This window comes from Gordionus sp. m RMFG-2023, chromosome 2, assembly GCF_954871325.1.
Source record: "Gordionus sp. m RMFG-2023 chromosome 2, tfGorSpeb1-WG-v2, whole genome shotgun sequence".
Taxonomy (NCBI): Eukaryota; Metazoa; Nematomorpha; class Gordioida; order Chordodea; family Parachordodidae; genus Gordionus; species Gordionus sp. m RMFG-2023.
The window spans coordinates 18,305,086-18,329,765 of NC_088776.1; the positions used below are offsets into that span (position 1 = coordinate 18,305,086).

The 24,680-nt window shown below is 28.4% G+C and overlaps 3 protein-coding genes across 6 annotated transcripts; 2 read left to right on the forward strand and 1 right to left on the reverse strand.

The window, feature by feature from the left end:
• The first annotated feature begins 7,906 nt into the window (after positions 1–7,906).
• Positions 7,907–10,109, forward strand: LOC135924142 (uncharacterized). The gene is made up of 7 exons (XM_065459191.1): positions 7,907–8,089; positions 8,180–8,315; positions 8,371–8,495; positions 9,044–9,535; positions 9,587–9,878; positions 9,920–10,006; positions 10,051–10,109. The coding sequence occupies exons 4-7, from the start codon at positions 9,353–9,355 to the stop codon at positions 10,107–10,109; spliced, it is 621 nt and encodes a 206-aa protein (XP_065315263.1). The 5' UTR covers positions 7,907–8,089; positions 8,180–8,315; positions 8,371–8,495; positions 9,044–9,352.
• A 53-nt stretch (positions 10,110–10,162) lies between these two features.
• Positions 10,163–11,110, forward strand: LOC135923577 (uncharacterized). Its single transcript, XM_065458407.1, has 5 exons — positions 10,163–10,199; positions 10,247–10,324; positions 10,370–10,432; positions 10,474–10,675; positions 10,718–11,110. Exons 2-5 carry the CDS (start codon positions 10,294–10,296, stop codon positions 10,902–10,904), a joined length of 483 nt encoding a protein of 160 aa, XP_065314479.1. The 5' UTR covers positions 10,163–10,199; positions 10,247–10,293; the 3' UTR covers positions 10,905–11,110.
• Positions 11,052–23,185, reverse strand: LOC135923576 (uncharacterized). Of its 4 annotated transcripts, none has more exons than XM_065458403.1 (11): positions 23,122–23,185; positions 22,994–23,080; positions 22,882–22,952; positions 22,567–22,839; positions 22,393–22,525; positions 21,951–22,351; positions 21,707–21,900; positions 21,615–21,664; positions 21,487–21,567; positions 20,398–21,415; positions 11,052–11,228 (listed from the first exon to the last, which is right to left on the reverse strand). In XM_065458403.1, the coding sequence occupies exons 1-10, from the start codon at positions 23,146–23,148 to the stop codon at positions 20,780–20,782; spliced, it is 1,953 nt and encodes a 650-aa protein (XP_065314475.1). In that variant the 5' UTR covers positions 23,149–23,185; the 3' UTR covers positions 11,052–11,228; positions 20,398–20,779. The 4 variants fall into 4 exon arrangements, with proteins under 4 accessions (XP_065314475.1, XP_065314474.1, XP_065314477.1 ...); XM_065458402.1 differs by lacking the exon at positions 11,052–11,228 and adding an exon at positions 20,013–20,335; XM_065458405.1 differs by lacking the exons at positions 11,052–11,228; positions 22,567–22,839; positions 22,882–22,952 and adding an exon at positions 20,013–20,335 and having other exon boundaries at positions 23,027–23,080; positions 23,122–23,162.
• Positions 23,186–24,680: the final 1,495 nt, after the last annotated feature.

Genomic DNA, 24,680 nt, shown 5'->3' on the forward strand with positions numbered 1-24,680 from the left:
TATATACTTATTAATAATTAAAATTTATGAACATTTATAATTATTCTAGTTTAATTTTAGGAATATTAATAATTTTAAAATTTATAAATATAAATAATTAATCTAGTTTAACTTTAGGAATATTTTTAATTATACTTGAGAGTTAAAATTTAAGAATATTAATAATTATTCTAGTTTAAATTTAGGATTATTATTAATTATACTTGAGAGTTAAAATTTAGGAATATTAATAATTATTCTAGTTGAAATTTAGGAATATTAATAATTATATTTGAGAGTTAAAATTTAGGAATCATAAATATTCTTAAGAGTTAAGATCTAGGAATATTTTTAATTATGTAAAATTAAAGAATATAATTATCGAGATTTCAGTAATTTGGATCAGCAAAATAATTTAATTTTTTTTTACAATTTAAGTAGAAAAATTTATGTAATATTAACATTATGTTATTTATAGTTGTAATATTATTAAGATTTATAAATTAAAGTATATCAATATTTCGGAGTTTGAATTTAGAAATATTTATTATTATATAAGAACCAATGATATATTTATAAGAACGATGATATCTTCACTGCTGCAAACTTAATGGATACTTCTGAACTACGAGGTTAAAACCAAAAATTTATTTGAGCTATCATTATTAAAGGTATAGGTCGTTACTTGTAGAAATAGTAACAAGCATAGATGTAGCCAATATTTTCTTAGAAAGTGGGGGGATTAATAAATTTCAGAATGAGTGTGTGGGGGGGGGGGAGTAGGTGGTTCACGCCAGAGTCTTTTTTTGTCGGACCTTTGCTCCGCTTTTGCCCCTATGGGTTTTCTTAGCTCATATATAACTAAATATTTTTACAGGATAGGTAATTATAATGAAAACAACTTATTATAATGTTTTAAAATGTATTAATTGGTTATGAAGAGATGGTATCAAAAATATATAGGTCTGGAACAAATGAAAAATATATCTTTATTAGTATGTATAACATATATTTAAATCTATATATATAGATACATTGATGCAAAACATTTCTTAAATTATATGTTTGGTGTATCATTTTTTTTTAATATAAATCCTTTTTTCCAAAACAATATGAATTATAGTCATTTAAAAATTTATTGTTTATATTCTTGCTTCTAAATGTTTGTTTAAATTATATAAGCATACATTTTTGGGCGACTGGGACGAGAATGGGGCTAAGGGGGATATTTTTTATTAGCTTACGTGATACGTATTAGCTTAAAATGATATTCACAAAAATGATATATATCTGAAAAGGGAAATATCCCCTTGCCCCCCAACCCCGGCTAAGCCTATGCACTCAATGACTGGTAGATATGAATGATTATTTCAAAATTTGTATTATTAAAACATATTTTAAAGCATATTGAAGAGTTAAATATTATTCTATATTTAATATGTTATATATATAACTGAATAAAGAATCTAAATCACTTCATTTTTTTAATAATGAGTATTTATTTTAATTTAAAAGATTTTGCTTTTCATAATCAAAGTTGATATGGTGTGGATTGTAATAGCAAGGGATTAAGATCGCTATATTTAAACATACTACATTTAGTAAAGGTAATTTCAGTCTAAGGCTCGATAGCAAATTCATAGACCGCGTTAGCAGTTATAGGTCTATGCATGCTATAAAGAGTTAGGGGTTAAATTCAATAATATATTACACCAAACAATTAGGGTCACTAGGGTGGAGTTCAGGGGCTTGATACCCCTAAAAATTTGAAGAGCCTCCTAAAATTATGATTTTTTAAAAATACCTACTTAATTTTGATAATGTTAGCTAAAAAAAGTCATTTTGGATAATGTTAGCTTAAAAAAAGTTATTCAGAAAATAATTTTAAATTTTTTTTTGAGCAGGTTAGTTAGTGAGGCCTGTACTAAACCCACAACATAAAAGCGCGAAATCTATAAGTATCTTTTACGTTTTTAGCGAACTACGTTCAGGTTTCTTAATACCAAGCTCGTGAACCGCTTTGGAAATTATTTTATATAGTTTAATGCAATGGTATTAAATGTTATACTACAACATTATATATTTAAAATAAATAAATTTTTAACAACTTTAAAAAAAAAATTGTCAATCAATAACACCTTAATAATTTGTCTATCTCATGGTTTTTGATCATATTTATTCCATTATCAATGGTAGCTGTCAGTGGCGTAGCTACGGGGATGCAGGGTGTCGCTAGTCTTTACAATCTCAGGGGGCTCAACTAAAAATTTTATATGGGGGGCTTCGCCCCTCTTACTCCCCAATTTGCGGGCCACCGGACCTTCGGCCGGGTTATATATTAATATATTATACTTTTTTAAAATTTACTAACTCTAAATAATTATTCTGAATGTCATATATTATATTTTGCATACAAAATAAACTAACATATAAAAATAATACAAGACATTTCTAAAAATAATATTTTTTAATAGAAAATCTATTTATTACAGTATAAAATATTTTCGATTGTTGATATAAAATGATTTTGCGTCTAAATAAATAAATGATAAAAAGGTTAATTAATTCCTATATGCCTCAATTGATAATAGTTTTTGTAAACTAAATAATATAATATAATTTTTAGCAACTTACATTGACAAAAGATCATGAAACTAATATAACTCCCTATTACCATTTTAGACAATGTTTTATAGAATGGACTAATAAGAAAAAATTTAGAGACCTTACCAAATCTACAATTCTTGAAGAAGAGAATATAAACGACCAATCCAAATCATAAAACTATATGATGGTTAGAGCTTCCTCTTAGACGACATGATGGAAGCTAGATAAGTAATCGAGAAAATTTATGTATGATATTAAACTTCTAAAAGATTATCTTCCATTTTCAATGTTATATAAACGACTACACAGTTGACCTATTGCTTATCTAAAATGTGCGATCATATGCTCTCAGCATCTGTAGTAATAAACATAAATTACTAAGCCACACAAATAATAGATATTGGTTAATTTGCAGTACTATCCATGACACTCACGATGGTAAATCATCACAATTTATTCTGTTAGATAAATTGATAAAACAAAAACATTAAAACTTTTAGATGAAATTATGCAAATATATTGAAGCCTTGAGTTATTTACACGGCAAGGATGCCATATAAGAAATGAAACATTCTGTAACTACAAAATAAGAACCATAGTGATAACATGAAAGCAATTAAAATTTTATATAAAAGCAATTAAGATTTTATATATTATTGTCGCTACATCTCTTGTTGGTATATTATATCTTAAAATAAAAGTAGTTTGTAATAATATCAAAAATATATTTGTATTAATTAACTCAAATCTATTTCGCGAAGAAGAAAAATATAGCTTTACTAAAAATATGTAAAAAAGAGAAGAAAAGATATATAATTTATTACATCTATTGTAGGATGAATAATAATACGTTTAACTTTAATTATATTTTAAATAAATAGATGGCGTTAAATACTTGTAAGCAAATTGTTACTTATATTTATTATCAAAAGCATTTATTAGTAAAATTTTAAAAATATTAACTGTAATATATTATATAACTGTCAGATACGTCTGTAAAAGTGGCATTTTACCTAATATTTTATAAAAAATTATATATAATAGAGGATTATAAACTGTCTACTTACTTTTTATAAATAAATCTCTTATACTTATTTGGATTTGGACCTTGAAATAATTTTAGAAAGAGACATGATAATTAAATTTAAAAATCAATAGTATAGTTGATTAGTGATTTTGAACTCGGCTAAAATATTAAATTATTAATTTTCAATTAATAAATAATTATATTTATTAGGGTTATATAATAATTTAAATAATAAAAGTCAATTAAGCTTCAACTGTTAAAGCTAAATTAGTATTTAGTAAGTGATATTGTTATATTTTTAACACAGAATTTGATTGCAAGCTGACATAGTATAATTTATATGTAATAATCTAATCTAATAATTAAAATAGTATTCATTTAATAAAAATTAAGATAGTCTTATTAATTTTTTAATAAAATTAAATCTATATATTACTCAATAGAATTATAAAAGTAATTATTCAGAGGGCAATTAAAAAAATTTATTTTTAGCTCAAGGAGATATTAATGAGCAATTAAAAAAAAATTTTTTGCTTCAGGGGGCTCGATCCACTGCGCCCCCCTCCTTAGCGACGCCACTGCGGGGGTGGTTTTTGGGTTCGGACCCCTCCCAGAGCTAGATCTTTTTTCTAGATTATACGTTCAAAAGAATTAAATGTGACTTTATATTAAATAAATGCCATTAATATTTATGTTTTTCTGGTTTTGATGTTTGTGGAAGGATATTATATTACTATTGAAATTATTCTGGATAGTATTCTTATAAAGTCATTGAATAATCTACTAAATTATAATATCATATTATTGATATATATTATAGAAGATATGGTTATGATTTGTAAAAAGGGCCGAAGGCCCGTTAAAGGGGCTCCCTCTCTAAAAAAAATTCCTAGCTACGTCACTGGTAGCTGTATATTATTTTAGATATCTGGCAAAATTATAAGATTAATTTTTAATATAAGAAACTATTAATTATTAAATGCAATGATATACCAAGCGAATTTTCACAGAATAACTAATTAAATTTATTTCTAGATTTACCATCAAATACACTTGATTTGTTACAATTATTTAATCACAATGGATTCACATAATCATCATAAACCCATAAATAATTATCACCATCAAAAATTAACTATTCTATTGAAACAAATTTCTAAAAAGATAAGCACACTATTAACTAATTATATATTTTCTTATTTCTCTATTCTTACCAATAAACTATGCTAATTACTGTGAAGCTTTTAATAAAAAATTTCTAGAACATTTTATAGAAATTAGAATTCAGTGTTAAGGGAGAATTCAAAATAGTATACCATTCATATTATATTCAGAATCCTCTTCATAGCATAGTGGATCCTCTTATCCACAATAGGTACCTTCAATTAGGGTAAATTACCGCCAAACAGTGGATGCAAATTCATTGCACTGGAGATGCTCTCTATATGGAGGTGGAGTGCCCACTTAATTGTGGGATGTCTCCCAAGTGTATGATACCATACGATATTATTTTGGAACATTTTCATTTAATAAAATTAAAAAAAAGTTGTTCCTCTCATGATTTTTAGCTTGATATTTTCTTATGCTTATATTAATTTTTTGTCTCTAATAAATAAAAATTTTATTATATTTTACGACAATCTGGGTGTTTAAAAAAAAGAAATAAAAACTAATCACAATCCAAAAAGATAAATCTTGAATTTATAATTTTATTTCATTATATTAGCGTCAAAAAAAAATTATTTCAATTTTTAAATTTGTAACGTTTTAGATAAACTCCCGATTTAAATACGTGATAAAAGCGTTTTCGCCCTCTGGTTGTGGATATAACAGAGCTACGCTAGGTTTTCCTCAAAAATCCATCAAACTGGATAGTTAATTAAGGGGAGAAAAATGATGAGCCCAACACATGTTTGTGGTCAAGCCGCACATACTTGTACGCGCAACAGTCCAAGAACTGTTGCTTAAACGTCTATAGGCTAATAAACAAAAAGAAATGGGCAAAACAAAAGCCTATACCCAAGAACTGTAAAAATAATTTAATGACTTTAAGGGTGGGTGGTGACTAATTTTAAGTTTAACATCTAATGTAAGCCTTGATAATTACTATCAATAATTGAGAATGTGTTCATATCAATTGAGATTAGAATTTATTCATGAAAATAAGAAAAAGCTAATGGGTTTACCGCAAATTGTTTAAATAGATGAAAATTCCAGTGAATAGGCAAAAACTAGTCAGTAATAGGTTTAAGACTATCCAGCAACGAACACCACACAACAAAGGTTATTTTTTTCTTTTTCCAGAGAAACAAAATACTCTATGGAGTGATAGGATTATATAGCGAAAAAGGTCTTTGATAATGATAAAGATATGAGAGAAAGGAACTATGACGCAGAAATAGGAACCAGCTCCGTAAGTTTTAGGAAATGGAAAAGTAATTGTTGGCCAGGATCAATAAAAGGCATTATGGCTTGATTGTTATATAATAGTCTATCACTCACGGAAAGACTCTACTAACAAACATAATTTCAAAACCTCGCCACCCCCCTGTCGACTGGTTTCTCCATAAAAATAGATTCTTATTTAGTGATATTGGCATTTATGACTGACATGTTTTTTTTTACTGATATTGACATATTTGATTGAAGTGGGAGTTCGTTTAAATCAGATTTATGAAGAATCTATCAAGATCAATTGTAAATATTGCTGACCTATAAATTTTGCAAAGTAGTAAATAATATATCCTTCTAATATCTTAATTTAATTAATTTTAGATAAAGTATATTAAAACATAGTCAATTGCTGGCCTACAATGAAAATTATTTATATATATTTGATAGCATTATAACAACGATTAACTTATAAACTGGCATAAAAACCTATTATTCTACCAATACTCAACTTTGCAAAGTAAATGATTGTAATTTTTCTAATAATAAATTTTAGCAATTTTAATAGAATATTTATTTATTTTGAGTATACCTACTAATTTTTTATTTCAATTAAGCTATTTAAATATTTTCTAACTTAAAAAATTATTGCAAATTTACAATAAATTAAATTTTTGGATATGATCTTGGGCCTGATAATTTTTCATTCCAATTAAGTTTATTTAAATCTTTGCTAACTTAAAAAATATTGCAAATTTTTTCTATATGATAAATTTCAGTATTGCAAATAAAATGATTGCCTAAATACACTGAAATATTCTTTATTTTATTGTAATTAGGTTTATTTAAATCTTTGCTAACTTATAAAAATATTGTAAATTTACAATAAATTAAATTTTTGAATATGGTCTTAGCATGATAATTTTTCATTCCAATTAAGTTTATTTAAATCTTTGCTAACTTAAAAAATATTGCAAATTTTTTCTATATGATAAATTTCAGTATTGCAAATAAAATGATTGCCTAAATACACTGAAATATTCCTTATTTACATTGAATAATATATTTATTGTATTTAAGAAAATTTAAATCTTTGCTAACTTAAAAAAATATTGCAAATTTACAATAAATTAAATTTTTGGATATGATCTTGGGCCTGATAATTTTTCATTCCAATTAAGTTTATTTAAATCTTTGCTAACTTAAAAAATATTGCAAATTTTTTCTATATGATAAATTTAGAAAGAAAGAAAGAGTATTGCAAATAAAATGATTGCCTAATACACTGAAATATTCTTTATTTTATTGTAATTAGGTTTATTTAAATCTTTGCTAACTTATAAAAATATTGTAAATTTATAATAAATTAAATTTTTGAATGTGGTCTTAGCATGATAATTTTTCATTCCAATTAAGTTTTAAATCTATGCTAACTTAAAAAATTTTGCAAATATTTTCTATATGATAAATTTCAGTATTGCAAACAAAATGATTCTAAATACACTGAAATATTCTATATTTACATTGAATAATATATTTATTGTATTTAAGTTTATTTAAATCTTTGCTAACTTAAAAAAATATTGCAAATTTTTTCTATAAGATAAATTTCAGTTTGCAAACAAAATGATTGCCTAAATACATTGAAATATTCTTTATTTTCATTGAATACTATAAATTAAATTTTTGGATATGTTCTTGGGCCATTTATTATATATATATTTTTTTTATTCATTTCAACAGTTGTTTTTGATACCAAAATTATCCTTTGTTTCCCCAATCAAATGACGAAAGACGATAAATCAAGTAAATAAATTTTGTTTAGTACATTTCTATTCATTTTAATAGAATTGGATTATATCCTTACCAAAAATATCCATCATCTATGTCTTCCAATAAAGGCTTAAGATGCAATCTGCGAGTTCAGGCCTCGAGATATAAAATTTGTAAGGGTAAAATGCATCACCATTCTCATAATGGTGAAGTTCTTCAAATGGTTCACAGTGGATGTGATACTAATGTGTCAGCAATATCTCTTGCTGCCCATTTTGGTATCACCAAGACTTACAGCAAATTGGCTGATAGGTAAAATATATAAAAATTATATTATATGATCAATAATATATTTTTAAATATAATACACAATAATAAATTGTTTCACCATTTTTATAATAGTGAAACAATTTTAGATTGTAACAGAAGAGTTTAACTTCTTTAAAAAGTTATAGTGGAGTGGATGTAATACTAATGAGGCAAAATCTTTAGCTGACCATTTTGGTATCACCAAGACTCACAGCTACTTGACTAGTAGGTAAAATATTTCTGCATAATAAATCTATTTATTATATCATGTATTATATTTTTAGCTTCTGGTGGCCAAATATGAAATAGGATGTGGTTTATTTTGTAAAATGTTGTGATATTAGCCAGCTAGCAACACAAGATTTGACAAAACTAACAATGAGTTGCATTCAATTCCTATTCCAACAAAGTTATTAAAGTTGATTACATAACAAATCCTTAATTTGAAAATTTTTATAGTTTGGTCATTATAATTGTTTCTAATTTTTGTTTATGTATTTTATATTTTCATTTGTAGCCTTATTAATGATCTGTCCATTATAGCTTATATGTATGTGGCACTTGTTTTTATTAGTAATGTTGGTTTCATATATTGAACCATTTAAAGTTTATTGAATTTTTTTACAAGAAATATATCATATATTCATTTTTAGTTTCTTTAAGGTTAATATAACATTCCAAAATAAGAATATAATTTGCATATAATATAATAATTAAAACTTATAATCTGTAAATATAATAAATAAAATTAATATAGTCCCCTTCAATCTCAGGTAAAAATTGATTTTTATATCATAATTTCATTTTTTAGCTAATTTAGATTTTACCTCATTCTTTATTATTATGTTTTTTTTCAGCTGCAATCATAAATAATGGTAAGCAGCTTTACTTTATTACATGACACCTAACCTCCTAATGGAGTATATAATATAACAACAATCTTTTATTTTACAAAAGGTATGGACACAAATAGGTGTTGATTTAAGTGCTTTGTCTGAGAGTGAGGATGGCTATAAATACATTGCTGTAGCAGTTGATTATTTCAGAAAATATATTGTAGCCATGCCTTTAAAAAATAAAACAGCAAAATCGGTATTGCGCTTCCTTTACTCGTTACTATGCACACATGGTAGGGCAAAAGTATAATAAATTTGGTAATAAAATATTAATATTATATATAGAATCAAATTAATGATCAAGGACGTGAGTTTGTGAATGAAATAAGCAATAATTTTCACAAACTCATAGGGACCATAGGCAAATGGCATGGTTGAAAGAGTGAATAGGACAATCCAAAATGCACTACCAAAGTGTATTAAGGATAATCAATTAATTTGGACAGATGCCTTGCCTGGCATAATATTTGCCTATGACACTTTTCTACACGAATCTTTGAAATTTACACCATATGAGCTGATGTATGATAGAAAAGCAAAACAAGCTTATGGGGTATGATAAATCTCATTTTATAATATACTATATATTATGTCTCTATTTAAGATTGACGAGGAAGAAAATATTGATCCTTACAATGTACCTGAAGCAGATTTGGAATCTTGTTTTCAAGATACAGTTTCCAGGATTAATGATATTCATGAGATAGCTGCTGGCAATATAGATCTTGCTCAGCTTAAACAGCAGAGGGATTATAGAAGTCGTAATGCTGGTAGAAATAACAATTATTTAGTCAATGATCAAGTGCTTATTTGGAACAGCCGTCGGGCTGATAGGAAAGGTGGTAAAATGACCAGACCTTGGATGGGCCTTTATACAATATTTAGGATTCTTAAAAGTGAAATTTATCATTATTATTAAATTATTTTTAATATTTAGGCAATGTTGAGCTCATGAATGCTAACGGTAGCATTTTAAAGAGCAAAGAAAATATATGTAATATAAAACATTACTTTGCAAGAAAAGGTATATAATTATCTTAATTACTTAGTAATATACATATATTTTAGATGATAAAAACTCTGAAGTAGTGAGTTATAATGAGGAGTTAAATGCTCAAGTCACTTGAACTGTATTATTTATAAAACTCACAATAATTTTTTTAAATATTTAGTGTCAAAATTACTCAACACGATTATTGGGGAAGAGAATAAGAATTGTGAAGACCAAAAATATAAAATATTTATTATTATATGTATTTTTAAGATGATGCAGATTTTAAGAGGATAAAGATATTAAATGATGAAACGAAGATGGTAGAGCTTGGTAGCCATCGAGAAAATAGTAATATTTTTATAAATCGATATAATTTGTTTTTTAAATTATTAGTTATGCCTTCTAATCCTAATATACCAGCTGTAATTGACAAAGTAGGACTGTTTATTGAGAAAGGTATTAATATGTGTTATTATTTAATTATGCATATTTTTTAGATAATGAATTGACAGTAGAGACTGTAATTTCTAAGAAAGATGATGCAAATCTATTTCTTCCCACCAACAGAATATGGAAAATTTATCATTCTGAACGTTTTCATTTTGCGATCAAGAAAAGATATCCAAAATATGATAATGGTGTAATGGGAGATAATTTTTCTACCGAGCGGATTATTGGTGATGGAAATGGTCTCTTCAGGTATACATATTTAAAATAAATTATTGTTAATCATTATTGTAGATGTATAAGCAAAGAAGTTTGTGATGACGAATGCCAATACGATTTTCTGAGACAGCAATGCATTCTCTTTATGAGAAGCAAGGATATTGTTGAGCAGATGGAGGGGTTTTTGGGAGAACCCGTAACAAATATTTGGAGAGAACAGGCATGGCTCAAAATGCAACTTATGGAACAGACGTGGAGATAGTTGCATTGGCAACTATGCTTCAAACAAATATAATTATCCATACCATTTATAAATGGGCATATTACACGCCAATTAAAAAAATTAAGATACATTAAAAAATTTAATTTGAATATATATTTAAGAAATTATCGCAAACATTTTGACCGCATAATAAATTTTAATTAATCTTATTTATATCGTATATATTTATATCGCATATCTTATTTATATCGCATATCTTTATATCGCATGTCTTGTTTATATCGTACGTCTTGTTTATATTGCATATCTTTATAACGCATGTCTTATTTATATTGTATATCTTTACACGACAGTCATAAATGTCTGTATTAATAAAAATATTATATTTAATCTTTACATATCAGTCATAAATGTCAGTATTATTTAAAATATTATATTTAATCCTTACACGTCAGTCATAAATGTCAATATCACTAAAATATTATATTAAATCTTAACATGTCAGTCATAAATGTCAATATCACTAAATTGGAATTTATTTAAAACGGAATTCATTTAGAACGTTGCACCGGTGTATTATTGTAGAAACAATACCATCTAAAATCAATACGGTATTGATTCTACAATATTGTAAAAACAATACGGTATTGATAATTTATGACCGAACCTCAGCTTTTACGAATCAAATTGAAATTTTTTAAGAATACCGTATACAAATTGTTACTACCGTTTACAATTGAAATTTTTTAAGAATATTGTATACAAATTGTTACTACCGTTTACAAATTTTTGAATATCCATATATAGAAACAGGAGAACAATCAAATTGAAATTTTTATACAAATTGTTACTACCGTTTATAATTTTTAAATATCCATATATAGAAACAGGAGAACAAATTAGTACACAGGAGAACAAATTAGTATATTTAAATTATAATTATAAATTTATATCAATTAATATAGATACAGGAGAACAAGTTAGTACATTTTATTTTCTATTGCTATACTGTAAATTTTATTTGTACACACAATTAATCCTAAATCATGGTTAGACCTCGTATTACTCAAGGAACGTTTGCAGGGAATAGACCCCCTCTTGATACCGCTAACCTACCTCTAGGACAGAGCCCGAATTAGGACGGCACTAATCTCATTCTTACGCCTGACAATTCAATGGACGCTGTCCCCGTCGATCCCAGTACCCGTGCTATTATCTTAGCGATGAACGCCATTTCCGATCGCATGGCAGCACTTTCTACACAAGTAAACCAGGACCGACAGCGACAACGTACCCCGTCACCTAGACACACGTCTACTCCGAGGGAAAGAGCCCCACAAGTGATTGGTACACAGACTAACGAGGCGCCGCCACCGCCAGCCACACCAGGAGCACCGCCTACGTTGCCCTTGGTCCAGCTCGAACCGCCAGCGACATCCGCTGAGGCCTACGATAGACTTATGAAAGTTTGGGCAGGCTTACAGCAAGATCTCTTAGAGCCCAGATGCAAGGCTAACGACAGAGATCGTCACGAGATCAAGCACATCGCTGAAGTGTTGGAGCTCCTGTCGCCGGAATCCGACATCAGAATACTGAAGGTTCAAGCCAAAAGAATTCGAGTGCTAGCGCTGGCCATCCACTGGAACTGGAAGACCGCTAGAAACAATGATGCCTCGTATCAAGAGAAATTCTTATGCGGGGAAAACATCACCGTTTATCAGGACACCTTGCCCTTTCGAGACAGGAACCGAACAGGCCCCGCTACCTCCAGTTACCGTAAGCGCCCCGAAAGGAAGGATGCGGCCCCCGCCAGGGGCAAGAAAAGGAAGTAACGACTCGGTCGCACTCCCGATTCCTCTTCTATCATCTTCCTCCTCTTCTCTACCACTATCTCTTCTACCTCCTTCTACTAACAACCCACCGGTACATCCAGGGGTTACCGGTCCGAGCAACGGCCCACCGGCTCGAAGGGCGGGAACATCTCAGCCCCCTAGCTGGCTAACTATAGTAAATAAATTTCTTAGGGAGCTGAGGCATCAGATGTTTTCGCCGACAGACACTGACAGGGACAGTGATGCACCGGATTCCGCAATAGACAACAATCATACCCCTGTGTGCAACATCCCTGAAGTTAGCCCTTCGTCAGCATCGGATATTCCCTCATTCCTATCGGAGGACTCTGGAATACCCGAATGGTGGACACCCAGTCCCCTCTCTGACTCACTACCATCGAGTAGTTCGGCGGAAAGCAGCGAAGCTCGGTCAATCATCTCGGAACTACAAGACTCCGTCTATAGCACCGATGATGAACCTGGTATGCCCCAGGGAGGCGCCTCAAGCACACCCAACATTTCCGATATCCTTAATGGTATCGTTGTCGGGGGTCCTAGAAGTACCTTTTCGGACGAACAGCTAGCCGCTCGCCCTAGCCTCAATATTAGCAACGCAAGACTTACAGTGGGACCACTGATGTCACCCTTCACTAGAAGAGTTGCTGAGAGAGGATTTCGCCCGCGCATCGATCACCTTAAAATAAACAATAATAATAACATATACTTCAAACACAATACCCGCGCGGGCGTACACAATAAATACCACGACATCGTAAGACAACTCATTGTCGCCAATGTCATCGAGCCGGCTGACGGGACCAAATTGTTCCCCGCTTTTCGTGATTCCCAAAGGAAATGGGCGCCCAGAGTTATCAGCGACTTTTCCGAAGTCTCTAAGAACTTCCTGCACTACCCCTTTCGTTTGAGATCATCCCGCTTGTGTCAGCCACGCTGCAGGCGTCTTATGCCGGCAAAATGGACATTAGGTCGTCTACCCATGGGAGCATCCTTCAGCCCCTACTGCCTCCAATCCATAATCCTAGATGCATGCGCTAAAACCGTCAAGAAAGCCAACTACAACGTCTATTTGGACGACATTCTGATCTATGGGCCCAACGAAAATGACGTTAAGTGGTCAACTCGATCGCTACGCTGCACTCTCGAAGGCTGGGGTTTGCAAATAGCGCCAGAGAAATCAGTGTTGGATCCTACACCGCGGATCACCTACCTAGGTGTTCCCATTAACTTGACCAACAAAACTGTCTCCGCGGATACTGGTACGAGAAGAAGACTACTCAAGTGCCTAGAAGTCTTCCGGCGACACTCTTACCAGCACCTCGACATAGAAATTGAGCTTGCAGCCAGGGTCCTAGGGGTTGTCAATCACTACGCTTACACCATAACGGGTATGTCAAGGCTTTTTTCCCCCTACTACGTCACAATGAATAGCGGACAACTAACCCCAGTAGTGGACACCTTCCTAGCTTTCACCAAAGCGCGCCTAATCATCGATGTGTTAGCGACACCCATGCCCTTACATTACTATGCAAACTCACCCGTATACGTCGACGCATCTAATTCCCACATGGATATTAACTTCTGGGAAACCGACAACCTCTCGGTAGCATACAGTGAAGCATACCTCCTCTTCAACATTCCAATACACGCAATATCCCATATCAATGGCAAAGAAATTTTAGCGGTCGGCATGGGTGCAATTATGGCAATACACCGTAACAATGTACACCCAATGGTCTTCACGGACTCATCAGTGGCATACTATACCTTTAGGAAAGGAGGCTCGCGATCCCCATCACTAGAAATCATCATCACTCAGATTATGATCAAATTAGGATTGCCCAACTTCACTGCCATCTCCCAAAATATACAATGGATCCCCACTGAAGACAATCCAGCCGATCTACCATCGAGAACCTGGATGGCACCAAGGAGACACTTAGGACTCTTCGAAGGCCCCATATTGGAAGGAGCAATCTTACTTCAGCAAGACGACGAATCTCTATTCGGGCCCCAGTCTAGCCAAGATACCCCTTCGCTAATATCCAACCTATCGATACCTGATAATGACGCAACTACCGTCTCGTACAATTGGGATCAACTATCCATTTCTTCCCAAGACCTGGCCTGACATACGTCAATCAAAAATCACAGCAATAAACAACACTTAGCTAGAACGATTCATCCCTCAATATTTATTTACATAAATAGTTATTATTACGCTAATTATATTCATTGTTTATTTTCTATTGCTATACTGTAAATTTTTGATTGACTTATTTTAACAATAAAGGCCTTAGGGACATCAAAGACATAAAGGCCAAGATGTCCGGTTATCTCCATGTTTTGCCTGAAAGGGCAAAACATAGCAAGGAACCTGTAGGATTGTGAAAGCAATACCCATTGTAGTTTCAATACCGTATTGATATTATCATTGTAGATTCAATACCGTATTGTTTTTACAATATTGTAGAATCAATACCGTATTGGTTTTAAAATACGTTTTCATCGCTTCAAATATATTGGCGGCCATTAAAATTGTAAAATATTTATTATTATACATTTAATTATCGCTTCAAATATGTTGGCGGCCATTAAAATTGTAAAATATTTATTATTATACATTTAATTTTCGCTTCAAATATGTTGGAGGCCATTAAAATTGTAAAATATTTATTATTATATATTCTTTTCATCGCTTCAAAAATATTGGCGGCCATTTTCGATTTGTAAAATATTTATTTTAAATAGATTTAACTTTTTTGAAATTTTTTGAATTACATAGATTAAAATATATATTGTAAACATGTTAAATTAATTTCAGTGAAGATGTACCAAAAGTGACAATTGTCATATTGTAAAATATTTATTTTTTAATCGCGTCAAAAATATTGACGGCCATTTTAGATTTGTAAAAAATCTATTTTATATATTTAATAGTTAAAATATATTTAAATGATTTTCTATTCTTTTATATAATTTTTTTAAGGAATTTATATTTTACTATTCTTTATATCCTGTATATTTTTATTTTTTTTACTCATATTTAATAATTTTCTCCTTATGGTTAAAATGATATTGTTTGTTCAACTCCATCCTGTAGAAAATTGTAATTAAGAACAATGTACACAAATTTTCTTCATTTACCATCTTATTATTGGGATCAAGCCTTAAAATTTTAATAAACAAGCTTAAGCTAATCACAGATATGAGGGTTTCTATTACAACAAAGGATCTCAATCATTATCTCTATCACTATTATTATGCGATCATTGCCTGTTGGCTCATCTTAAAATCTTCATTCCTATCTCAAGCCTTAAAATTTTAATAGACAAAAGCTAAATTAAGTCAAAGCATCTCAATAAATATCTATTACTGAAATATGTTTTAATCATTTCCTGTTGGCTTCTTAATCGTCATTTCATTTTTTAGTTGCATATATAATTTTATTTCTATCTGATTAAAATTACATTTATATTTATGGAACACAAAATATTTTATAAAATCAAATTATGTTTTATATTATTCTTTTAAACTGTAATAACTATTTTTAGTTGTATATATATTTTTTATTGCAATAAAAGACTGATTTCTTAATACTATATAAATAAAAAGGATATATCATTTTATTTCAAAAATACAAGAAAAATATTATAAAAAGAAAATATATCCCAATAACGGAAACATGATTATTACAAATTGAGTATATATTATATTATAACACGATTAAAATGATCAGAAGTCGCATTTATTAAATATATATTTAAATTAAAATTTTTTATACAGTTATTTTTTAATAATGAGGAGTATGTAATGTATTTCATCTCATTTCCATTTTTGCAATATATAATGATAGGTGTTTGAAAAAATGTGGCAGATGCTACAATATCTAGTTCATCTGCCCACGTTCCAAGTTGATATTTTTTTGTATCAACTATATGTGTGATTATATCTTTTCCAATAAAATCACTAAAAATATCTTTATTTTCAAAATGCATCATATAAGAGGTAATAGACCCCCTTATAATTGCATGGTGATCTTCACTCCCTGAGATTTCTTTGCTTAAGCACCGATAAAAACAATTACCGTCACCAAGAACTATCTCAAAATTAGGAGGATAACTTAAATTTTTAGTTTTATCATTGCTTTCTGTTAATAAAGAATATGGGATGCCCAACCTCTTAGCATGATATTTCTTCCATGCATAATTGGTGGCAAGGTAAGGTAACGGAGAAGTATCAGGCTCCTTATATAATATTATCTTAATATCGGTAGAATCTTCTTTTGCCTCATCTCCGTTATTAGATTGTTGGATGTAGGGCTTAAGGTTACACCCGTTATATTTTTGCTTTAATGGAGTATTATCTTTATTACTCACACTATAAATATCTTTATCATGTATTTTATCAATTACATATGGACCAAGCCAAGGATCAGACATTTTTCCACCCTTTCGATCCGCACGACGGGAGTTCCAGATTAGGACCAGTTGTCCAACTTCATACGATTTCAAAACCTAATGTTAAAGGTTTTAGGAAATGAACAGACCCAGTGGATTAAAGTTCTTCCAGGTGTACTGTTTGCAATGAGAACAAGTGTACACAAATCAACAGGATTTACCCCATTTTATATGTTATATGGTCGGAATGCAAAGCTTTCATCAGACTTAAATTCCACAACTAAGCCTGATATTGTTAAGGAAATAAATAATGATCCTGAAAACTCTTATGTAAATAATATTGATAATGACTTTGACGAGAGTGAATTGTTAAATAGAATAATGAGCATGTCAGTCGTATGGAAAAAGGCGAAAGAAAATATAATTGTTGCCCAAGATAGACAAAAAAGAGATTATCAAAAAAGGCAAAAGGATAAAATATCGTATGAAGTTGGACAACTGGTCCTAATCTGGAACTCCCGTCGTGCGGATCGAAAGGGTGGAAAAATGTCTGATCCTTGGCTTGGTCCATATGTAATTGATAAAATACATGATAAAGATATTTATAGTGTGAGTAATAAAGATAATACTCCATTAAAGCAAAAATATAACGGGTGTAACCTTAAGCCCTACATCCAACAATCTAATAACGGAGATGAGGCAAAAGAAGATTCTACCGATATTAAGATAATATTATATAAGGAGCCTGATACTTCTCCGTTACCTTACCTTGCCACCAATTATGCATGGAAGAAATATCATGCTAAGAGGTTGGGCATCCCATATTCTTTATTAACAGAAAGCAATAATAAAACTAAAAATTTAAGTTATCCTCCTAATTTTGAGATAGTTCTTGGTGACGGTAATTGTTTTTATCGGTGCTTAAGCAAAGAAATCTCAGGGAGTGAAGATCACCATGCAATTATAAGGGGGTCTATTACCTCTTATATGATGCATTTTGAAAATAAAGATATTTTTAGTGATTTTATTGGGAAAGATATAATCACACATATAGTTGATACAAAAAAATATCAACTTGGAACGTGGGCAGATGAACTAGATATTGTAGCATCTGCCACATTTTTTCAAACACCTATCATTATATATTGCAAAAATGGAAATGAGATGAAATACATTACATACTCCTCATTATTAAAAAATAACTGTATAAAAAATTTTAATTTAAATATATATTTAATAAATGCGACTTCTGATCATTTTAATCGTGTTATAATATAATATATACTCAATTTGTAATAATCATGTTTCCGTTATTGGGATATATTTTCTTTTTATAATATTTTTCTTGTATTTTTGAAATAAAATGATATATCCTTTTTATTTATATAGTATTAAGAAATCAGTCTTTTATTGCAATAAAAAATATATATACAACTAAAAATAGTTATTACAGTTTAAAAGAATTATATAAAACATAATTTGATTTTATAAAATATTTTGTGTTCCATAAATATAAATGTAATTTTAATCAGATAGAAATAAAATTATATATGCATCTAAAAAATGAAATGACGATTAAGAAGCCAACAGGAAATGATTAAAACATATTTCAGTACTAGATATTTATTGAGATGCTTTGACTTAATTTAGCTTTTGTCTATTAAAATTTTAAGGTTTGAGATAGGAATGAAGATTTTAAGATGAGCCAACAGGCAATGATCGCATAATAATAGTGATAGAGATAATGATTGAGATCCTTTGTTGTAATAGAAACCCTCATATCTGTGATTAGCTTAAGCTTGTTTATTAAAATTTTAAGGCTTGATCCCAATAATAAGATGGTAAATGAAGAAAATTTGTGTACATTGTTCTTAATTACAATTTTCTACAGGATGGAGTTGAACAAACAATATCATTTTAACCATAAGGAGAAAATTAATAAATATGAGTTAAAAAATAAAAATATACAGGATATAAAGAATAGTAAAATATAAATTCCTTAAAAAAATTATATAAAAGAATAGAAAATCATTTAAATATATTTTAACTATTAAATATATAAAATAGATTTTTTACAAATCTAAAATGGCCGTCAATATTTTTGACGCGATTAAAAAATAAATATTTTACAATATGACAATTGTCACTTTTGGTACATCTTCACTGAAATTAATTTAACATGTTTACAATATATATTTTAATCTAGGTAATTCAAAAAAGTTAAATCTATTTAAAATAAATATTTTACAAATCGAAAATGGCCGCCAATATTTTTGAAGCGATAAAAGAATATATAATAATAAATATTTTACAATTTAATGCCGCAACATATTTGAAGCGATAATATATAATAATAAATATTTTACAATTTTAATGGCCGCCAATATATTTGAAGCGATGAAAACGTATTTTAAAACCAATACGGTATTGATTCTACAATATTGTAAAAACAATACGGTATTGAATCTACAATGATAATATCAATACGGTATTGAAACTACAATGGGTATTGCTTTCACAATCCTACACCGGTACCGTCGTAGACTTCTGTTTGATACACTACTTTCCACGAAAAATAGCTCCGTTACTAATTAGCTACCTTCTCAAAAAATAGCGATAGCTATTAAATTTTAAATGTATAGTAGCTATTTTAAAATTATGCCTGATTATTTCCTTAAGTAAGTGGTGAATCAATAAAATATCACTACCTCAATTATATATTTTTTTTATAATCGTAGTTAAATATATATTCGAATTTAAAATATTTTAATAATATTACATAATAAACTATTAATTATAATATATAATTTAATTAGTATATTTTGTATATTTAAAATATGATGTCTTTCAAAGTTATCAACTAACAAAGTTTCACAAAAAACATCCTTTGCCAGACTAAATAATCTCTACTTTTATGAAAAGTAGTTTTAAAAAAGGGAACTCTTTATATATTATGAGATCCAAAAATTTGTTAGATAATCAATTATTATTAATATAATTATTTTATCATCCTCATCAAAATTAAAAGAACATGAGATTTTCTCGTTATGTTAGGTGATTTTTTTCAATATTGAGTTTGATATTATAACATATATTCTACAGATAAGTTTATCTTTAATTATTGAGTTCATCTCTAATTTCTACCATGCCCAATTTATTTTAAAAATTGCAAAAGCATAGTGGTGATTATATTTTCATTATTATAAATATATCTTGAAATCTAAATAAAAAAATAGATAAAATAAATTTATATAAATTGAAAGCATTATTGATTAATCATACCTTTTATAAGGAGTTCTACAAATGGTTGGTAGTATTCTAAACCATACATACTTTAAAGTCTTAGGGATAGTTGAGATATTGTTGGGATATAAAAACCTTGGTAAATATAGATTTCCCCTTGGAGAATATAAAGACTTCATAACCTATAAAAATCCAGTTTTGTGTAATTCCATTTCATTGTAAATAAATCATAGGCTAAATCAACATTGTTAACTGGAGATAAATGAATGATTTTAATTTTTTTTATATCATAAGCATATAATATTTTTATTAAATAATAATCTTCATTGATTGATATAATGGTAGAATTTATTCATTTAAAAAAAAACTAATACTCTAATGTAGATATATAATATTATTTTTATAAAATCTAACAACAAATTTATTCGAAAGTCTCTTCTTCAATTAACTGACCAGAGGTACTAATATTCCCAAGAGATTCAATATATTTTGAATTTGATATTTGTTTCCTAAGTTCTTTATCCGAAATAACTTTGGCTACAATTTGTTTAGCAAAATCGAAAGGACTATTATCTCCAAAAATACATGATGGGTGTATGATTTCATCAACTTTAGCATTATCAGCCATTGGTTGGGTTTGCTTAATTTTTAATATTGATGTGTCCAGATGTTTTTTACTTATCTTCGTTTTTTTGGCATTCAATTCAATAGTTTTATAGATAGGCAATGCACATTCTTTGGATTTGGAATCTTCATCTTCATCGCTATTTGTGATTCCCAAACCCAATATTATATCATCCATTTCATGCTCCAAATTTATAATATTATTATCTGAGGGCGTTGGGGTGTTACTAAATTCTGTATATTTTAACGAGTCAAAATGTAGCTTTAAGTGATCGAACTGGAGAATAATACTTTTTTTGTACTTTCTATTTTTTGAAAAACTATGGCCAATAAGCGCACTTCGAATCTGCCAAAATTTCATGCGGAGTTTTAACACAAGCTTTAATTCGTTGTTCAACAAGGTCATTTTGTTTTTCATTTCTTCATTTAGAGACTATAAAAAAAGTATATAATTAATAGGTATAAAAAAAGTTTAATTTTTTTCAAAAAAATTTGATATCAAACTGCAGATTCATCTTCATCATAGGTCATCAAACTTGTATCTTGATACAGTGAGTCCCTACCTATGGTATTACATTCAAAAAACTAATGATAAAATGTTTTAAAAGGGGGAAAAATTATTGTTATAAAACTTGATCTTCAATTGAGTATTCTGAGGTAACATTTTTATTGATATATAATTCTGGGAAAAAATGAAGTAAATCAGAAACAACACTGTGTTTACTTTGCTTGTCGTTTTTATGAAGAAAACGTTCATGGGAAATAGTTTTAATAATCTCATTTTTCGATGCATCATTACTTCTAAATGCTAATATTTCATTCAATAATCTACTATTTATATTGAATTTAGATTTTAAATCATGTAAAATATTTGTTGTTTTAGAAGATTGGATATTTAATTGGCTTAAAATATTTAACCTATTGTGGGAAAAATTTATTTAAAGTAAAAGTAATAAATAAATATTAACTTTGCTAGATTATCTATTAAATTATATCTAAGGGCTTGTATATAAAATTTTTGAGTATTTTCTGATATAGTTAGATTATCTAATTTATTAATATCAATATCTGGTAGATCAAATACTTTTTCCTTGAGGTATCTTACATTTGTTTCATATTGAGTAATAATTTTGTTCAACTTATTCTTCAGGAAAATTCCCCTAAATATGCTGATCATCAATTCAATATAACTCATATTTGGGGATTGAATTTTCATATAAAAAATATATTTAAGATATTCACTTATGGTAAATTTATAGATTTTATACATTTGAGTTATTTGAACATGAGTTATATTTTCATTATCTTCAAAAGTAGAAGATTCTCCAACCATAATATCACAATTTTTTTTAATGTATTTAAATGTGGCCTGTATTAAAACATGTAATTAATTTTTAAATAGTTAAAAACTTTTTGGGATGGATAATGGTAACTTTGGTAAGCTAATAAATTAATAACTTGTTGAATAACCAAAATAAAATCTCTCTTCATATTTAATAAATAAAATTGATTGAGGGAATTTATATATTCTAGGTCATTTAACCTAAAAAAAAATATACAAGTATAAATAAATGAGAATTATACTTAGGTGCATTGTTAATTTTTTCAAGTTGCATTATAAATTGGGAGCCCACTTTAATTTTAAAATTTAGACTTTGCAAAAAAGTTAAAAGATTTTCATTGAATAAATAATATTTGTTGAATACGTAATTATATGTTAAATTATTTGATATAGAGTTAAGAATAAAACATGTGATTAGGAAAATTAGTATAATGTAGAGGTTTAATATAATTTTTAAATAGAAAATATTTTTGTTTATATAATATTTCAGTATAAAAAGGATAATAGCAATAAATCTATAAAATAAAAGTATAACATGTTAACATATTATTTCTTACATATTAACATATAAAAGATCCCTAAAACTAGTGAATACTTTTACATATTTAAAAAAAAAGGTGCTTTTGATCTATAATATTTTTTTAAAGTATAAAAATTCATTTATAAAACTTTTCTAATAAATGACTGAATCCAAATGCTTACTTTTACATTTTCATATTTTTCAAAAGGTTCACAGTACTTTTTTAATGGTAAATGCTAAAATAAAATATACATGTAGCTTTTAAAAAATATTCTACATCTATATCATAATCTTCAAAATTCATTAGATTTGAAAAAGCATATCCATATGGAATATATAGACTAATGATAATTTACGTCGTCTGACAAAATGAAGTTATTACTAAAAAATGACCACGTATTTGCGGTGATCAATCAAATTTTAAATATTATTTTAAATCGGTAAAAATTTTAAGGTATATATGAAGTAATAAGTGATAATCATAGCTAATGATTTTTGCTTGAACTAATTAGATGGAATCGCAATAGGCTAAAAAAGTAATCGTGGAAGAATTATAAAGGTTAAAAAAAGTTTTAGTTATATTAGACAATAACATTTATCCATTCTTATAATAATACAGGAGTTTTTAAATATGCCATCAAATATTTGGTAGGGAAAGAATGTAGCAATGCTTAAATTTATGTTAGATACAATGACATATAATAATATCTGCGACGATTCATTCATTAAAATGCATTTTTAAGCATCGTTAAAAGCAAATCAGCTAGACCCGCCATTTTTGGCAACCCTTATGATAATTAATTTCATGTTAAAAACTATTCTAATTTTTTATGTCATTGGTTAGATATATATATATTTCATAAATTCAGGAGGCTAAAAAAGGAAACGCTTAAGAATAATAAAGAAAAAAACCTTAGTTACAACCAGCGCCTACATGACAGGATAACTGGATGCAAACCGCCCTTAAAAATCTATACCTACCTCCTAAAAAATTTCCGCAGCCTCCGTCGGCATTTCAACATTATTAAATACACCCTTTAAATTATGGTACTCTTCTCAAAATTTTAAAAAGAATAACTTAAATTATTATTGCTAACTATCAAAATATTGTTAACGTAAAATAATTATTTTTTAGAATTTTAATTCAATAAAAAACCTAAAAAATTTACATAGAATAGATTATTATAGTATAATCTTTAACCCGTTTATATTACAATTAAAAGGATAGCAAAAATTGATCCATAAATTTGAAAAATAATGTTTATGATTGTTTGCAGTAGAGGTCTGCATTGGGCGGGCGGACAAAAATTTTTTGGCGAGCGGGTTAAAAAAAATTTTAAACTAAGGGCGGATGGGCTGGTTAAGAAATTTTAAAAAAAATAATTTTTGTGAATTTTTTTGATATTAAAAATTAAAATTTTCTTTTTTGGTATCATAAAAACTTTTTTCATAAAACATAAACTTTTTTATATATCTAAAACTACTTTTGTAACAAAAGATATTTGCCAAAGCTATCAAGATTAGCAAGAAAAATATTGGCAATTCTTGCAACTAGTGCTTCTGAACGAGGATTTAGCATGGCTGGAAGGTTTTTAGAACAAAGAAGAACGTATTTGAATCCAGGAAATGTCGATTCATTATAATTACATATTATCAATTTTGTATATAAATATTTTATTTGATCAATTTTCCATAATTTAAATTGAATATTTTTTTATGCTCAATATAGTAATTTCCTAAATTATAAAACTTTTTGTAGCGGTATAATTATGATATTTTTTATTAGATACTTAAAAAGAATGACCATAATTAAATTTTATATTAGCGGGCTTGGAT

What these genes read in the sequence shown, in the direction of transcription:
- LOC135924142 (XM_065459191.1), top strand. Translation starts at nt 9,353, where the DNA reads ATGGTTGAAAGAGTGAATAGGACAATCCAAAATGCACTACCAAAGTGT. An exon ending in AATATTTAGGATTCTTAAAA is followed by an intron (nt 9,879 to 9,919) that starts GTGAAATTTATC and finishes TTTAATATTTAG; the next exon opens with GCAATGTTGAGCTCATGAAT. An exon ending in ACATTACTTTGCAAGAAAAG is followed by an intron (nt 10,007 to 10,050) that starts GTATATAATTAT and finishes CATATATTTTAG; the next exon opens with ATGATAAAAACTCTGAAGTA.
- LOC135923577 (XM_065458407.1), top strand. Translation starts at nt 10,294, where the DNA reads ATGGTAGAGCTTGGTAGCCATCGAGAAAATA. An exon ending in AGGACTGTTTATTGAGAAAG is followed by an intron (nt 10,433 to 10,473) that starts GTATTAATATGT and finishes CATATTTTTTAG; the next exon opens with ATAATGAATTGACAGTAGAG. An exon ending in GATGGAAATGGTCTCTTCAG is followed by an intron (nt 10,676 to 10,717) that starts GTATACATATTT and finishes TCATTATTGTAG; the next exon opens with ATGTATAAGCAAAGAAGTTT.
- LOC135923576 (XM_065458403.1), bottom strand. Translation starts at nt 23,148, where the DNA reads ATGAATTTTGAAGATTATGATATAGAT. An exon ending in GATCTTTTATATGTTAATAT is followed by an intron (nt 22,840 to 22,881) that starts GTAAGAAATAAT and finishes TTTATTTTATAG; the next exon opens with ATTTATTGCTATTATCCTTT. An exon ending in ACCATTATCCATCCCAAAAA is followed by an intron (nt 22,352 to 22,392) that starts GTTTTTAACTAT and finishes GTTTTAATACAG; the next exon opens with GCCACATTTAAATACATTAA.